This window comes from Tamandua tetradactyla, chromosome 6 (genome assembly GCF_023851605.1).
Source record: "Tamandua tetradactyla isolate mTamTet1 chromosome 6, mTamTet1.pri, whole genome shotgun sequence".
In the NCBI taxonomy this organism is placed as follows: Eukaryota; Metazoa; Chordata; class Mammalia; order Pilosa; family Myrmecophagidae; genus Tamandua; species Tamandua tetradactyla.
In genome coordinates this window covers 50,626,326-50,645,084 of record NC_135332.1, presented here as the reverse complement: position 1 = coordinate 50,645,084, position 18,759 = coordinate 50,626,326, and the positions used below count along the sequence as shown (strand labels likewise).

The window sequence follows — 18,759 nt, the reverse complement described above, 5'->3', positions numbered from 1 at the left end:
GTTATTACATGCTTCATAAGTTTATTCTGTCTTAAAGCTGCATAATATTCCATCGTATGTATATACCACAGTTTGTTTAGCCACTCGTCTGTTGATGGACATTTTGGCTGTTTCCATCTCTTTGCAATTGTAAATAATGCTGCTATAAACATTGGTGTGCAAATGTCCGTTTGTGTCTTTGCCCTTAAGTCCTTTGAGTAGATACCCAGCAATGGTATTGCTGGGTCGTATGGCAATTCTATATTCAGCTTTTTGAGGAACCGCCAAACTGCCTTCCACAGTGGTTGCACCATTTGACATTCCCACCAACAGTGGATAAGTGTGCCTCTTTCTCCACATCCTCTCCAGCACTTGTCATTTTTTGTTTTGTTGATAATGGCCATTCTGGTGGGTGTGAGATGATATCTCATTGTGGTTTTGATTTGCATTTCTCTAATGGCCAGGGACATTGAGCATCTCTTCATGTGCTTTTGGCCATTTGTATTTCCTCTTCTGAGAGGCGCCTTGACCCTTTTTTTGATTGGATTGTTTGTCTTTCTGTTGTTGTAGGAGCTTTTTATAGATTCTGGATATTAAACCCTTATTGCGTTATAGTTTCTTAATCTTCTTTGCCATTCTGTAGGTTGTTCTTCCACTTTTTTTTTTTTTTTTTTTTTTTTAAAGGAAAGACAGAGAGAAGGAAGGAAGGATAGAAGGAAGGAAGGAAGGAAGAAAGGGAAACATTTTTAAACATTTTCTTGTTTTATTGTATTCTGTTTCTCCGTTTTTGTTACATGGGCTGGGGCCGGGAATCGAACCGAGGTCCTCCGGCATAGCAGGCAAGCACTTTGCCCGCTGAGCCACCGCGGCCCGCCCGTTCTTCCACTTTTTTGATACTGCCCTTTAATGCACAAAAATTTTAACTTTGATGAAATCCATTTTATCTATTTTTGTTGTTTTTGCTTATGCTTTTGGTATAAAAATCCATTACTGACTACAAGATCCTGAACTTATTTCCCTATGTTTTCTTATAAGAGCCTTTTTTATAGTATTAGCTCTAATATTTAGGTGTTTGATCCATTCTGAATTAATTTTTGTGTATGGTAAGAGGTAAGGATCCATTTTCATTCTTTCACGTGTGGATTTTCTGTTGTCCCAGCACCATTTATTTTTTTATTTTTTAAATTTATTAATTAATTAAAAAAATTAAGAACAAACAAAAACATTAACATATAATTCTGTTCTACATATATATTCAGTAATTCTCAGTTTTCACAATCACACAGTCACATTGTGACAGCTGTATCATTATTCAGTCATCCTCGAGAAACATGGCTACCGGAACACAGCTCTACATTTTCAGGCAGTTCCCTCCAGCCTCTCTATTACACCTTGAATAACAAGATGATATCTACTTAATGCATAAGAATAACCTCCAGGACAACCTTTCGACTCTGTTTGGAATCTCTCAGCCGTTGACGCTTTGTCTCATTTCACTCTTCCCCCTTTTGGTCGAGAAGGTTTTCTCAATCCCTTGATGCTAAGTCTCAGCTCATTTTAGGGTTTTTCTCAGTCCCTTGATGCGGAGTCTCAGCTCATCCTAGGATTTCTGTCCCACGTTGCCAGGAAGGTCCACACCCCTGGGAGTCATGTCCCACGTAGACAGGGGGAGGGTGGTGAGTTTGCTTGTTGTGTTGGCTGGAGAGAGAGGCCACATCTGAGCAACAAAAGAGGCTCTCTTGGGGGTGACTCTTAGGCCTAGATTTTAAGTAGATTTGACCTGTCCTTTGTGGGGTTAAGTTTCATATGAACAAACCCCAAGACTGGGGGCTCAGCCTATAGCTTTGGTTGTCCACACTGTTTGTGAGAATATCAAGAATTCAACTTGAGGAAGTTGAATTTCTCCCCGTTCTCACCATTCCCCCAAGGGGGCTTTGCAAATACTTTTCCACTCATTGATCGAATCACTCTGGGATTCATCGGGGCATCACTCTGGGCAAACCAACAAAATCTCATGTCCTACCTGAGATTCCAAGTACTTATGGTGTTCGATCAAACTGTCTACATAAGTTATATTAGGAAATGCACTAGTCAAAGTATAAATTTTGTAACAAACATTTTTTGCTTTAGTCTCACACATAAGGCCAGCACCATTTATTGATGAGACTGTTCTTCCCCATTGAATGGATTTGGTACCCTTGTCAAAAATCCATTGGCTGTAAATGTGTGGCTTTATTACTATACTCTCAGTCCTGTTTCCTTAGTCTGTCCTTTTGCCAGTATCACATTGTTTTAATTACTGTAGATTTGTAGTAAGTTTTGAAATCAGGAAGTTTGAATTCTCAACCTATGCTCTTTTTCAGTACTTTTTTGGCTGTTTGGGGGCCCCTTGCAGTTACATATCAATTTGAGACCAGCTTTTCTGTTTCTGCAAAACAGGCTGCTGGAATTTTGATAGGGTTGCATTGAGTTTTTACATCACTTTAGACTGTATTGAATGTCTTAACAATATTAAGTCTTCTTATCAGTGAACATAGGATGTTTTTTCGTTGATTTAGGTCTTCAATTTCTTTCAGCAATGTTTTATAGTTTTTAGTGTGCAATTCTTTTACCTCTTTCCTTAAATTTATTCCTAGGTATTTTATTCTTTTAGATGCTAGTGTAAATGGATTTGCTTTCTTAGTTTCTTTTTCAGATTATTATAGAAACGCAGGTAACTTCTGTGTGTTTATCTTATATCCCTCAACTTTGCCAAATTTGTTTATTAATTCTACTAGCTTTCTTGTGGTCTCTTTGGGATTTTCCCTATATAGGATCATGCATCTGCAAACAGAAAGTTTCTTTTCTTCCTTTCCAATTTGGATACCTTTTGTTCCTTTATCTTACTTGATTGCTTTGGCTAGAACTTCCAGTACGTTGTTGAATAACAGTGGTGACACCGGCATCCTTGTTTATTCCTGATCTTAAGGGTAGGGCTTTCAGTCTTTCATCACTGAGTATGATAATTTGCTGTGGGTTTTTCATAAATGCCCTTTTTCATGTTGAGAAAGTTCCCTCTATTCCTAGTTTTCTGAGTGTTTTTATCATGAGAGGATGTTGGATTTTGTCAAATGCCTTTTATTCCTCATGTGAGATGTTCATGTGTTTTTTTTTTTTTCTTTATTCTATTAATGTGGTTGATTACACCAATTATTATTTTTTTTTGGCATGGACAGGCTCCGGGAATTGAACCTGTGTCTCTGGCATGGCAGGTGAGAAGTCTGCCACTGAGCCACTGTTGCATCGCCCACCAACTGATTTTTATGTTAAACAACCCTTGCACTCATGGAGTAAATCATGCTTGGTCATGTTATGTTATAATTGTTTTAATATACTATTGGATTCAGCTTGCCAGTGTTGAAGATTTTTGCATCTATATTCATAGGGGATGTTTGCCTATAACTTTCTTTCCTTGTGCTGCCTTTATCTGGCTTTGATATAGGGTAATGATGGCCTCAAAGAATGTGTTAGGGAGTAATCTCTCCTATTTTTTGCAAGAATTTGAGAGGGGTTGATGTTAAATCATTTTTAAATGTTTGCTAGAATTCAGCAGTGAAACCAGCTGCTCCTGGAATTTTGTTTCTTGGGAAGTTTTTGATTACTGATACAGTTTCTTTACTTGTTATAGGTCTTTTGAGATTTTCTGTTTCTTTTTGCATAAGATTAGGTAATTTGTATGTTTCAAGTAATTTGTCCATTTTATTCAGGTTTTCTATTTTGTTGGCATATACTTGTTCAGAGTATCCTCTTAAAATCCTTTTTATTTCAGTGGGGCCAATAGTAATGTCCCTTTTTTTCATTTCTGATTTTGGTCAATTGTGTCCTTTCTCCTTTTTTCTTCATTCAGTGTAGCTAAACATTTGTCAGTTTTATTGATCATTTCAAAGAACATATTTTTGGTTTTGTTGATTCTGTTTTTCTATTCTCAATCTCCATTTTCCATCTTTGTTATTTCCTTCCTTCTCACTTTGGGTTTAGTTTGCTTTTTTTGTATTTCTTACAGTTTTGTGGTTAAGTTTCTGATTTGAAATCTTTCTTCTTTTTTAATAGAAGCATTTAAAGCTATAAATTTGCCTCTCAGCACTGCTTTTGCTGTTATGTTTTGTTTGATATGTTTTATTTTCATTTTCATTTGCCTGGCATCAGCAGTCAGTACCAGGTACCCAGGCTGCAGTCTCCTCTGCTATCTGCCATGCTGCTAGGAGATGGGAGATAGTAGCCTCTGCAGGGAGGGTGAAATCCACTGATATATACTGCAGTTTACCAGCTTCTTCCTCCAGTTTGTCCATGGATGCTGCCCATTGTTCCACTATTCTCAAGAGTTTCCAAATACAGTACTCAGTGATATTGTGGGTTTGGTTTCAGACCACCACAATAAAGGGAGTCACACAAATATTTTGGTTTCCCAGTGCATATAAAGTTATGTTTCTACTATAGTGTAGTCTGTTAAATGTGCAATAGCATTATGTCTAACAAAAATAACATACATGGGCGGGCCGCGGTGGCTCAGCGGGCAAAGTGCTTGCCTGCCATGCCGGAGGACCTCGGTTCGATTCCCGGCCCCAGCCCATGTAAAAACCAGACAAACAAACAAAATACAATAAAACAAGAAAATGTTTAAAAGATGTTTCCCTTTCTTCCTTCCTTCCTTCTCTCTGTCTTTCCTTCCCTTCCTCCCTCAAAAAAAAAAAAAAAAAAATAACATACATACCTTAGTTATAATGAGATACAGAAACACGAAGTGAGCACATGCTATTGGAAGAATGGAGCCTTGCTTGTTATAGGGTTGCCACAAATGTTTAATTTGTAAAAAGTGCAGCATCTGCAAAAGTCAGTAAAGTGTAGGGCAATAAAATGAGGTATGTCTGTATTTGATTCAGGCAGTTTCTGCCAGTTCAGTTGTTGTTTTGGTGGATGGACTGATTCCCAGAGCTTCCTATTCTGCCATGTTCTCACAATCCTTCTCCCTTCTGATTGATTTACTTTAAAGGTGTGTGATTTATTTAGATGGGGAAAAACACTCTGGAAAGATACCGCAGTAAGAACTTGGAAGAGAAGTTAAATTTTCCATTGTATTATATTACTGAAGAAACTGATGTTCCTGAGAAGTTGTTTTACTTACTCTCTGGCTTCCATTGAAGCATAGTTTTTGCCTCTTATTCAATAACAAATGTATTTTAAGGCTAATATAAAAACTACATCTTATTTTGTTGTCATGTCTTTTGTCTGTAAAATAGGTTTTACTTATGGATATGTATAGTTGAAAGCTGTAGGTTATTTTATTCTTTAAGGTTTGAGTTATATGGCTTTGGAATTATTTGCAGTCTTCTTTGTGCATACTTCTGCTCCTGGGTAGCACCTCTTGCTTTCATAGGCGATGAATAGAACTTTGATCATTTTCTCTTTATCTTCAGGGTTTAAGTAGAGGATTAGGTTGATAGTTGTGCTTTTATCTTTGCCTTTATTATAGAAAATGAAGACCCTGTATATTATAATAAGGTTCTCCAGGGTTTATAGAAGTTCTTCTTATCACAGATATCTACTGATTTGACTTTGATAACTTGGAAGTTAACATTTGTTAATGATGTCTGAAACAGTCTGAAACTCAATAAATATATGATGACTTTAACCCATTTACTTTAAAGTTGTAATTTTAAAGGAAATTTAAAATTACTTTAAATTTTACAAATTGACAAAATTCACAGAGATCATGAAGGTATCTGGAAGGACTTTTGGCAAATAACTGATGGTAGTAAATTCTTTAAGTTTTTTTTCCTGTCTACATTTTTAGAGCACAGAGGAATGTCTGTTTATATTCTGAGTTAGTTTCTTATCATAGGAACTATACTAGTAAGCTGTGTTCTTCAGCCTTCAGGCTCTACACACAGATGACCCTCTCACCTGGGATTATGTGGCACGGCGAGAATTAGAGATTGAGACCCAACCCAGGGAAGAGCAGCCTACTACAAAACAGGCCAAAGCAGCAGAGATGGGCCGGAAGGAGGCAAGATGCTGTGCTGTGTATGAAGAGGCAGTGAAGAGTCTACCTACAGGTGAACTTCACCAATTCGTGGTTTGGTGTAAAAGTAATTATATTCATGAGTGTGAAACTGATGCTCTCATTCCCAATACAAACTTCGATATCAGGAATCTTTGTAGTACAGTTTTCAGAGTGTCTGATCTCCAAATTGTTCCTTCTTTCTCTGATAGTGAAAGATGGAGCTTTTATGACTTTCCTTGATAATAGTGGTGTTTATGTTCAATTATTTGGGGAAATGATACTTAGAAAATAACAATTAAGACAATTCCTTAATTATTCGTTAATTATCTTTTTTGTGTGTGTGTGTTAATAATGTTTCTCTTTTTTCATACTTTTTTTATTGACTAGTATAACATATATTCAAAGCAAAGAAATAAAAAAGTAGTAGTTTTCAAAGCACTTTTCAATAAGTGATTACAGGACAGATCCCAGAGTTTGGCTTTTTTTCCTTCTATTTTTATGAAAAATAAAATATATACAAAAAAGCTATAAATTTCAAAGCATAGCCCCACAGTTAGTTGTAGAACATATTTCAGACTTTGACATGGGTTACAATTTCACAATTTTAGGTTTTTACTTCTAGCTGCTCTAAAATACTGGAGACTAAAAGAGATATCAGTTTAATGATTCAGCATTCATATTCATTTGTTAAATCCTATCTTCTCTGTATAACTCCACCATCACCTTTGATCATTCCATATCTCTCTTTAGGGTTGTTTGGGCTATGGCAATATAATTCCGTAATTATCTTTTGATATAGATATGCATTTTACTTTGTAGTAGTGAAAACTAAAGGCAAAGTGGATATATTACATAGATAAGGCTTTGATTTTTATATCATTATGCATTTGTCTTTCCTCAATATTTGAAATGTTTGATTGGCTATAGTCAGAAAAACTTATTTTCATGAGGCTGGTTTAAAAGAAATATTTCTATTGAGAAATCTTCAGACACATATGCACTACAGAAAATTTCAGTTCCAGACAAAATAAACCTTTCTTCCAATGGTCCCAAAGAGTATGTGTGGTTCTAATATATAGACACTGTCTTCCTTACCCATATGTTCTGAACTACTTTAACCCCAACTTTGTTTGGCTTCATTCTTATCTCTAAATATTGGGTTATGTATATAAAACAGCCTCTCAAAATCCAGAAATAATAATCAGCACTCTGGACTTAATGTGTCTGCTTTAAAAGCTTACAGTCTAGGCCCCTGTTTTCTTACAAGCATTTTCTAAAGGTGACCATACCATTCTTGTTCTTTTGTTTCTGGTTTATTTTGTCTCATCAAATGTCACACATGTTCATTCACATCGTTGCAGGCTTCAAGATTTTGTTCCTTTTTGTAGCAGCACAACCTTCTTTTATAAGTATACACTATCGTTCACCAATCTACTCTGTCAGTGCATCCTTCAGCCACCTGCACTCATGGGGCATCATGTAGAGGACCCAAAGTCCACAGTCCATCAAGATTCTCAATTTTAAATAATTTCATTATTCCCAAGAGAAAGAAAACCAATAATCACACCCTCACCAAATAGGAACTCTAAACCTCCTCTTAACTCTTGTTCCTCCCTCCGTTATTACTTCTGCTGTTGCTGTGGTAGTGCTGATGGTTTCCTTTTGAACATAGCTCATAGCATGCATAGCAGTTTTGCCCCTGTATACGGGACTTAAACACTCTGTACAAGAATTGTATCTTTGAAGTAATTCTTGTGAGAACTAATTCATATTTCTAGTGTTAATCAGTGGGACATGTAGGTTTATACCCTTTTTCAGCTTTTTAAACAGCTCCTGTCTGGGGTAATGCTGACTTTCACAGCTTTAGAGCTCTAATTCTTGAGTCTCAGGTATCACACAAATACCCAAAGATCTGAGAATGACCAGGTTATATACAAACAGCTCAGTATCTCAGAATTTAGAAATAACAATTACAGCTCCTAAATATATGTGACTGCTATGAGAGCGTATAATCTAGGACCTTAAAGATAGGCCCCAGTCTGATGACCTATGCTTTTGACTTCATTTCACCGAGTTTGTATATTATATAGTCCATGAGGGAGGCATGATAATATTTGTCTTTTTGTTTCTGACATTTCATTCAACATACAGTCCTTAAGGTTCATTCATGCCTCACAACTTCATTCCTTCTTGCAGCAACCCAGTAGTCTGTTGTATGTATACACCACAGTTCCCCCTTCATTCTCGCAGTCATTCTACCCTTAGGGCACCTCCATCCATTGTGAATCACTCCCGCCATAAACACCAATGTGCAGATGTCTAGTTCCTCCAGGTATACACCTAGCCATGGGGTTGCAGGATTGTACGGCATCCCTACCCCTCACCTCCTCTGTAACCATCACACTGCCTTCAGAGATGTACCTCTCAGTTTCTCTACCAACTGTGACTAGGTACATCTCTTTCTCCACATTTTCTCTAGCACTTGTTTCTCCCTGTTAATTTTTAAATGGTTTTATTGGCACATCATACAATCCAACCTAAATAAATAGACATGCCTTTGCCACCATAATCTTTATGAAGACTTTTCCTTTTATTCTGCAAAGAACCCATACCCGTCCCCCATGCCTCCCTGCCTGTTGACATTTAGTTTTGACATGATGCTTTGGTTACATTCAGTGGAAGCATATCACAATGCTACTATTGACTGTGGATCCTACTTGCATTGATTGTACTTTTTCGTGCATACCATTCATTTTCACCACCTTGCAACATTGACATTCATTTGTTCTCCCTGATGCAAAAACATTTTTATACTTGTACATTTAATCACCGTCATTGTCCACTCTAGGCATTCCTAAGTTATACTGTCTCAGTCTTTGTCCTCTATCTTTCCTTCTGGTTTAATATGTGCCTCCAGCCCCTCTCCACCAATCATATTTACATTTACCTTCATTCAGTGTACTTATATTGTTGTGCTACAGTCAGGTAATACTGGGCTATCCATTTCTGAATTTTTACTATCAGTCCTGTTCTGTTGCACGATCTGTTTTCCTTCAGCACCAAATACCCAGACTCTACTCTGTTTCTATCTCCTGATAATCTGCATCCTTAACTTCAATTCTCAGAGTTCACTCATTAATGTTAGTTCATATTAATAAGACCATATGGTATTTGTCCATTTGTTTCTGGCTAATTTCAGTCAACATAATATCCTCAAGGTTCATCTGTGTTGTTACATTCTTTGTGACTTTATTCTGTCTTAAACAGCTGCATAATATTCCATCATGTGTGTATACCACAGCTTCCTTAACCACTTGTCCATTGATGGAGATTTGGACTGTTTCCCTCTCTTGGCAGTCGTAAATAATACTATTATAAACATTGGTGTGCAAATGTCTGTTTGTGTCCTTGCCTTCAGTTCCTCTGAATATATACCTAGTAATGGGATTGCTAGATCATATGGTAGTTCTATACTTAACTTCCTGAGGAATAGCCAGACTGTCTTTGCACAGTGGTTGTACCATTTTACATTCCCACCAGCAGTGGATAAATGTACCTCTTTCTCCACATTCTTTCTCTCCAGCATTTGTAGTTTTCTGTGTTTTTGATAATGGCCATTCTAGTGGGTGTGAGATGTCGATATGATTTGCATTTCCCTAATATCCAGTAAAGTTGAGCATCTTCTCATGTGCCTTTTAGCCATTTGTATTTCCTCATGAGGCTAATTTAAATTCTGCTTCAGTTTTGTTTTCCCTTTGAAGAAAAGATGTATGATTATTGAATGAAGCAAATTGCTAATCTGATCAATAAAATCTTTCTGACTTTTCCAGAGGCCATGTGGAAGTGTTACATGAACTTTTGCTTGGAAAGATTTACTAAGAAGACCAACAGTGAGTTCCTCAGAGGGAAGGTGAGGACTTGTACATGGCTGCAGTGACTGCCTTCTGAAAGAAGACAGAAACGCTGCTCCTTTGGGTACTTGGGGCAACTTCCTAGAACTTCAAGCTAATGACTTTTTCTTCTTGTGGGTGACCTGTCATTTAGAATTTGTGTCTGCTTTGCATTTACACTGGCAGCTAGATTAGGAGGTCCTTTCCGCTTTGCTGGGTTGTGCTTGGTACAGCTGTTCAACTCATCTGATCATAAGGCAAACCTCCATGGAGGGGCAACTCAACAATCCCTTCTGAATTCTCAGAAGTAGTAAAACTGCTTTTGTTCATTGTTAGAGGCCAGAGACCCCTACTGTGGGTCTTTATAATTGTATTTTGGGATTTTTCTAATTTCAGAGGCTGGAAAGAACCATGATTGTGTTCAGGAAGGGAAATGAACTCAAACTTCTGCCAGAATTTCAATACAAGCAGTGGGTAAGAATACGGAGAATCCATTCAATACTATTAAATATATTTTATTCCAGTTCTGTTCTGGTGTCCTGTGTATTAAAATATCTATTGTTATACAATTACCTATCTGCAAGTTTGACATGGCAGGTGTTGTAGCGTATTTACATTTGACTGTCAGCATTTGGTGTATGCCAGTAAAGGGAAGAATATAATATAGTGGAAAACACTCAGAACAAATACTGTTTCATCTTTTACTGAATATCCAATTCCTGAACATATATGACAGGCCCAGATTAACCATTGGTACAATAAAGACAAACTAGATGTGTTCCTGTCTTTCAGAAGCTGATATCCCATAGTAAGAGACATTAAATTATCATTATCCTGTGGTGTAGTAAAAATTCTTTAAGAGAACAGAATGCTGTGGGAATACACAGTCCTGGACCAGGTTTTTCCACTTAATAGCTACATGACGTGGGCAAACCACTTAAGTTTTTTGAGTTTACTTGATTTTAATATAGTGATAATGATCTTTGTCTTTGCCACCTCACAAAGTTGTTGAGAGGATTACATGAGATAATCAATCTGTTAATGTATTTAAATAACTTTATGGTAGAAAAAGGGCAGAAATCTTCATATTTGCTGAGTGCCTTCTATTTGTGTTATTCTTACCTCTTTTGATCCATATATGTCATTACATAATTTTTACATAATTGCATTTTATGCTGTCTTATATTGTATTCTACTATTTTTACATTTTTCCATGCTGTTACTAGTATCTGCATAATGTATATGCTTTATAGTAACCTGTTGTATTATTATACCAAGACTGAGGCACATTTCTCACATTATGGCATTTGTCTGGGAAAATTCTAGGCCTGGATGAGGTCATAGGACCTCATTTGAGCTATTGAATGCTGGTAGGCATTCATCTGGGTTTTGAATATTGCCTATTTTTTTTTTTATTAAACATATTTTTATTATATACGTTTACTAGCAGATATCTTAATAAGGGGTTGAATCTATATACATGGACATCATTTTTTGCTCAAATGAGTCAACGTTTGTTTGCATGAGACAGGGTTCAGAATCAGTTATTCCAATTTTTTTTTTCTTAAATGGAACCTATGAGAAACTTGGTTTGCATAAATCAGATGGTTATCATGGAAATAGTTTTGTTACAGGGATGCCATTCTGTAACTGCATCAGAATGATGTCCCAAAAAGATAAACAGTGAACAGAAACATTCTGAAGACTCTATCATTTGATGGCTTTCTCATATCCTCCTACAGTAGTGCTGGAGAAAGAAACATGTGAGATGGCTCTTTATAGACAGGAATCATTCCAACTGTAGGAACAGAAGAGTCCAAAATTCATAAGGCAGGCTGTGAATCTGGCGGCTCTGAAAAAGGGTGTGGGTAAACGCCACAGAAGAGGCTCACTGGGCTCTTTTTTTTTTTTTTTTTTTCTATTATCTTTATTCTTTTGCCATTCACCACTCGGGCTATTTCAAACATCCTACACTCTTCACATCTTTGCTTTCCTTCCTAACCCTACCACCTCATCACTTATTTGGTGACTTTGCTTTTAATTAGTGTCTCGCCACATGCTGTCTCTAAACTTAAAATGCTTAGCTGATTCTTCACCATCCTTTCTCCAGATTATTTTCCATAGAATGATTTTTTAAAAATTTATCTGATTATTTTGTGGCTTCTAATTGTCCTTTGGATAAAGCCCACATTCCCAGACTTGGCCCCTTTTGTACCTCCAGTTTCATCTCTTCCTAATCTTCTGTCTGTATGCTTACCTCCAGCCATTCTGAACTTGGATTTTCTTTTCATATCCATGCCCTCTTATCTTAAGCCTCTTGTACTTGTTGATTGGGAGAGCTTCTGGAGGTATCTGCTTTCACCTGGCTAGTGCTTGCTCCTTCTTAAGTCATAGCTTAAATGGTGCTTCCTTTCTGGGAGTCATTTTTCAGCACTTGCACAGACAATGTTGGGTCCTCCTGCTCTGTACTCTCCAATGGCATATAATTCTTTTTCTGTCATGGCGCTTATCAAACTTGGTCTCTGCTTCGGGACTGGAGGCTCTGTGAGTGATAGGGAATTACCTGATTTGCTTGTTATTGAATCTAGCATCTAGCATATATGGTATGCAATAAAAATGTTTGTTGAATGAATGCATTTTATACTGCCATTTACTTGATTTTTCACAATTTTGGAAAATTGGATTGACCCGCACTGCCCAGTTAGTGTAGTATGCATAGTAGCATTTTTGAACACATAAAATTTCCTTCCATTCATTTCTTAGCACATTTGTTAAAATAAATTTCCTAAGTTTAAGATAGAACACTCTTGTTACATCGTTGCAAATTACATTTCAAAGAAATTATATTCCAGTTTATAGAGTCTCCATCTCCGTTTGAATGAATGCATGTGTTTCCTTACCACCCCACAAATGTTGGTTTTATCTTTACTGATTTGTATACTCTTGTCTAATAGGTGTGGGTTCTAACATAGTGAACTATTGTAATAACTTGATTTCAGCCTAAATTATTTAGGCCCTCTGCTTTTCACATCTTCTTTGTATTTTGATAGTTCTTGGAGATAGAAACAGGGAGAAGGAGGAATCCCAAATTTCTGACTTTGTTTCTGTTTAACAGCCACAGTAAAAAGTATAGTGGAAATGCAGTTGAAATTATTGCTAAAATGAGGTCTCTGTCCCATTTATATTGATAATTGAGTTCTCAGTAATTAAATATCCTATGATCTTTTGTCTTATCTAGATTGAGTTGTTGTTGCATCATGACTACTTTAAGGAGGGTCTGGAGGTGGCAGTAGCTGGAACCGAATTATTTAGAGACTCTGTGACAATGTGGCAGATGAAGCTGCAGGTGTTAATTGAATCAAAGAGCACTGACGTAGCCATGGTTTTTGAAGAAGCCTTTGCACATTTGAAACCGCAGGTCTGTGAGTGGGTCTTTTTGTATTCCATTCTATTTTGGGAACCTTTACATCTTTAACCAAAGCTCATTTGGAGTGTGTCTGATAAGAGCTCAAGCTAGAGTAGTATTTGTTCTCAAGTGGTGAAGGTTGAAGGACGAGAAGTAGAAGAATTTGCTTCCATTTAATAGACTATTTTTAATCTTATATTTGAAAATTGACTATAAGCCATAAAATTTCCTATTCTTAGATATTTTATTTTATTTTTTAATTTGAGTAGTTGTAGATTTACAGAAAAATCATGTAAAAAATACAGCATTCCCATATACCCCCTATTATGGACAGTTTGCATTAGTATACCTTTGTTACACTTGATGGAAGAATATTATAATTGTACTATTGCACTATTAAACAATATTATATATATATTATAGTACTATTGTATTATTAACTATTATTAGAATATAATACTCACTTGCCTCCAAAGTTGAATGTAGCCCAACTTTTAAACACACACACATATATATATTTCTAAACCTTAAAGTTACAACATTGAAATTAATCTTTTATATCGGTAGGAAAAAAGTATACCTGAAGATAAAGTAGAAAAAATCTTAATTATTTCACTGCTCATTTGTTTGTGCCTCAAGGATATGAGTGAAGATCAGATAGACAGTTCAGCCTAGATTAGTTAGTACTTCTATTGTGAGTTTTAAATAATTAAGACATTTATAGCTATGGGTCTGCTAGCTGCGGGCAGTTAATTGCTTAATTAATTGAGAGATAATTGATGATCATAACTATAGGCAGCATTTCCCAACAGTAGGGAACTAGAATTAACAGGAGAGTATTGTTCTGAGTCATGTGGCAGGAAGGCTGTTTCCTATTGGGCAAGGGGAATTCTAGGTTGCCCAGAGGACAGACTGGAAATGAATCCATAATTTACATATTGATTATTTTAGGAAGAACCTCTAGTGATTAGTTTTCAGAGCATAGTGCTAAGTTGTCATTTTCTAACACTTTTTATTTTGAGCAGGTTTGTCTGCCATTGTGGATCTCTTGGGCAGAGTGGAGTGAAGGTGCTAAAAGCCAAGAAGACACTGAAGCAATCTTTAAGGTATAGGCCCCATGCTAAGTCTTGTGGTGTTTAGGGTATGAGTAAATAGGTTCATAATTAACCTATTTCTTCAGCAGGTGCTCCTAGTGTACTGTTGAGTGGCCTGGAGTGGTTCTGTGAAAATTTGTTTGATATCTATATATTTTCTCATGCAGCTTATTTCTTTTTTCTTTTAAATTGTAGAACGCTATCCTAGCTGTCACAGGTGCCGATTCAGTAACTCTGAAGGATAAGTACCTAGACTGGGCTCATCGGAGTGGTGGCTACAAAAGGGCCAGAGCAGTGTTTAGAAGGTACCCACAAATCTTTACTTTTAATGCTGTTACTAGTCTCCCTGCCCCAAACTCAGCCCCTCATATCTAGGTTGTACATGCTACAAATAGTAATGTTTCTTTTTCTTTTTTTGTGAACAATAAAAACAGTTCACACCGTTGTGGAGAACACTCCAAAAAAAAGAAGAAAACCTATAATTGTCATTGTAGTCCTATCATCAAGAGAAAAACCACTGTTAATCTGTCATTTAAAAAAAATTTTTTTTATATCTTTGTGATTATAGTACAATCATAATTTTGTATACCACTTGTATTGATGAAAATTGGACTGATATTTCTCACAGGGCATTCCCTATGGATGAACCATAATTTATTTAGCCACAATAATACTGCTCTGAAAAACATCTTTGCACAACTATTATTTTTCACATTGGGAATCATTTCCTTAGTATATATTCTTTAGAAGTGGAATTATTCATCTTCCAAAAGACCTGGAGATGTAATACAGAGAACTTGAAACTCCAAAAGTGAGAAAGAAGGACAGAAAGAAAACTGGATAGCAGAAAGGGTTCAGTGTGGGTATGAGTAAGTCACTGCAGATAAAAAGCATTGAGAGTGACTGGTGGGTAGGTCAGGTTCCTGAGTTGAATTGTTAACTATGTGCTATGAAGGTATTGGCCTAAGCATTTTATATTTATGATATGTAAGAAGTTTTCAGTCGTTGTGGAAGATGATGTTTCCCTCCTTCTTTTTAGTTTACAGGAAAGCCGCCCATTTTCAATAGATTTTTTTAGGAAAATGATCCAGTTTGAAAAGGCGCAAGTAAGTGTTCTGTCTGTACATTTCTTGTTTGTGAAAGTGGTTTAGTGGCTACTAATCTCTGGCAGTGTTTTGTTCATTTTAGAAGCTGTTGTTATAACAGTGTACATTTTTGGTCCCCTGGCCTAACCCTTATTTTGTAAGTTGGAATGGTAATCAAGCAAAGCAAAGAAAGTGTGTGTCTGGAAAATAGAAAACTAAGATGTCACCTCTTATAGAAAGCTGCCCCTGCTAGCCTGGATGAGGTGCCACTTCTCTGCCTCCACAGTACCATGGTTGTATCTTGTCTTGAGTTGTGAAGTAAAGAGCGGGCACTCAGTAACTGTTCTTTTTTTTTTTTTTAACTAAAAAAAATTAACAAACAAAACATTAAGGTACCATTCCATTCTAGATATACAATCAGCAATTCTTAATATCATCACATAGTTGCATATTCATCATGTCTTAGAATGTTTGCATCGATTTAGAAAAAGAAATAAAAAGAAACAGAAAAAGAAATAAAACGATAACAGAGAAAAAAAAAGATTATACATACGATACCCCTTACCCCTCGCTTTCATTTACCACTAGCATTTCCAACTAAATTTATTTTAACATTTGTTCCCCCTATTATTTATTTTTATTCTGTATGTTCTACTCTTCTGTTGATATAGTAGCTAAAAGGAGCATCAGATACAAGGTTTTCACATTCACAGAGTCTCATTGTGAAAGCTATATCTTTGTTTAATCATCATCAAGAAACATGGCTACTGGAACACAGCTCTACATTTTCAGGCAGTTCCCTCCAGCCTCTCTGCTACATCTTGAACAACAAGGTGATATCTATTTAATGCATAAGAATAACCTCCAGGATAACCTCTTGACTCTGTTTGGAATCTCTCAGCTATTGACACGTAGTCTCATTTCACTCTTCCCCCTTTGGTCAAGAAGTTTCTCTCAATCCCTTGATGTTAATTCTCAGCTCATTCTAGGGTTTTTCTCAGTCCCTTGATGCTGAGTCTCAGCTGATTCCAGGATCTCTGTCCCACGTTGCCAGGAAGGTCCACACCCCTGGGAGTCATGTCCCACGCAGAGAAGGGGAGGGTGGTGAGACTGCTCGTCATGTTGACTGGAGAGAGAGGCCACATCTGAGCAACAAAAGAGGCTCTCTTGGGGGTGACTCTTAGGCCCAAACCTTAAGTAGACTTGACCTATCCTTTGTGGGGTTAAGTTTCACATGAACAAACCCCAAGACTGGGGGCTAAGCCTACAGCTTTGGTTGTCCACACTGCTTGTGAAAATACCAAGAATTCAACTTGGGGAAGTTGAATTTCTCCCCACTCTCACCATTCCCCGAAGGGGGCTTGCAAATAGTTTTCCAGTCATTGATCAAATCACTCTGGGATTCATCAGGGCATCACTCTGGACAAACCAACAAAATCTCATGTCCTACCTGAGATTCCAAGTACTTATAATATTCAATCAAACTATCTACATGAGTTATATTAGGAAATGCTCAAGTCAAAATATAAATTTTGTAACAAACATTTTTTGCTTTAGTCTCACACATAAGGTGACATTTTAAAGTATTAATTATCATCTATTTTCAGCACCCTGCAATAATAGCATTTCTTTGTTCTTCCTCATGCAAAAACATTTTTAAAATTTGTACATTGTACATTTCACAATTATTATACACTCTAGGCATTCCTAGATTATACCGTCTTGATCTTTACCATCTATCTTTCTTTCTGATTTCATTTATGTCCCAGCCCTCCTCCCTCTATCATTCTCACATGCAGCTTCATTCAGTGTTTTAACATAATTACATTACAGTTAGGTAGTATTGTACTGTCCATTTCTGAGTTTTTATATTCAGTCCTGTTGCACAGTCTGTATCCCTTCAGCTCCAATTACCCAATATCTCACCCTATTTCTATCTCCTGATGGTCTCTGTTACCAAGGAAATATTCCAAGTTTATTCACTAATGTCAGTTCATATCAGTGAGACCATACAGTATTTGTCCTTTTGTTTCTGGCTAATCACACTCAGCGTAATGTCCTTAGGGTCCATTCATGTTGTTACGTACTTCATAACTTTATTCTGTCTTACAGCTGCATAATATTCCATCTTATGTAAATGTCACAGTTTGTTTCGTCAACTGTCTGTTGATGGACATTTTGGCTGTTTCCATCTCTTGGTAATTGTTAATAATGCTGCTATAAACATTGATGTTTAAATGTCCATTTGTGTCCTTGGCCTCGTGTCCTTTGAGTAGAGACAGCATACAGATGGGTCCTGTTTTTTAATCCATTCTGCCAGACTATGTCTTTTGATTGGAGAGTTTAATCCATTAACATTCAGTGTTATTACTGCATGGGTAGTACTTTCTTCTGCTATTTGCCTTCTGGATTTTATATGTCATATCTAATTTTCCTTCTTTTTGCATTTACTCCTAGTCTTCCTTTCTACACTCTTCTCCACACCTCTCTCTTCTGTCTTCGTATCTGTCTCTAGTGTTCCCTTTAGTATTTCTTGCAGAGCTGGTCTCTTGGTCACAAATTTTCTCAGTGATTTTTTGTCTGAAAATGTTTTAATTTCTCCCTCATTTTTGAAGGACAATTTTGCTGGATGTAGAATTCTTGGTTGGCAGTTTTTCTCTTTTAATAATTTAAATATATTATCCCACTGTCTTCTTGCCTCCATGGTTCTGCTGAGAGATCTGCGCATAGTCTTATTGGGCTTCCCTTGTATGTGATGGATTGCTTTTTCTTGCTGCTTTCAAGATCCTCTCTTTCTCTTTTACCTCTGACTTTCTGATTAGTAAATGTCTTGGAGTATGTCTGTTTGGATCTATTCTCTTTGGGGTACGCTGCACTTCTTGGATCTGTAATTTAAGTCTTTCATAAGAGTTGGGAAATTTTCAGTGATAATTTCCTCCAATAGTTTTTCTTCTCCTTTTTCCTTCTCTTCTCCTTCTGGGACACCCACAACACGTATATTCGTGTGCTTCATATTGTCTTTCAATTCTCTGAGTCCCTGCTCATATTTTTCCATTTTTTTCCCTATAGTTTCTGTTTCTTGTCGGATTTCAGATGTTCCATCCTCCAGTTCAGAAATCCTATGTTCTGTCTCTTGAAATCTACCATTGTAGGTTTCCATTGTTTTTTTCATCTCTTCTACTGTGTCTCTTTCATTCCCATAAGTTCTGTGATTTGTTTTTTCAAACTTTCAGTTTCTTCTTTTTGTTCTTTCCTTGCCTTCTTT

At 36.6% G+C, this 18,759-nt stretch overlaps 1 protein-coding gene across 2 annotated transcripts in view; it reads left to right on the top strand.

Annotated features, from left to right (window-relative positions):
* UTP6 (UTP6 small subunit processome component) overlaps positions 1-18,759 on the top strand; it is a 44,322-nt gene that overhangs the window by 18,751 nt on the left and 6,812 nt on the right. Inside the window, exons 11-17 of one of the 2 annotated variants that reach the window (XM_077165267.1) lie at positions 5,887-6,071; positions 9,850-9,929; positions 10,306-10,383; positions 13,148-13,327; positions 14,341-14,421; positions 14,605-14,714; positions 15,449-15,515. In XM_077165267.1, coding sequence (XP_077021382.1) covers positions 5,887-6,071; positions 9,850-9,929; positions 10,306-10,383; positions 13,148-13,327; positions 14,341-14,421; positions 14,605-14,714; positions 15,449-15,515 — 781 coding nt within the window. The remainder of the gene's footprint in view (positions 1-5,886; positions 6,072-9,849; positions 9,930-10,305; positions 10,384-13,147; positions 13,328-14,340; positions 14,422-14,604; positions 14,715-15,448; positions 15,516-18,759) is intronic. The other variant, XR_013177716.1, reaches the window with a different exon arrangement.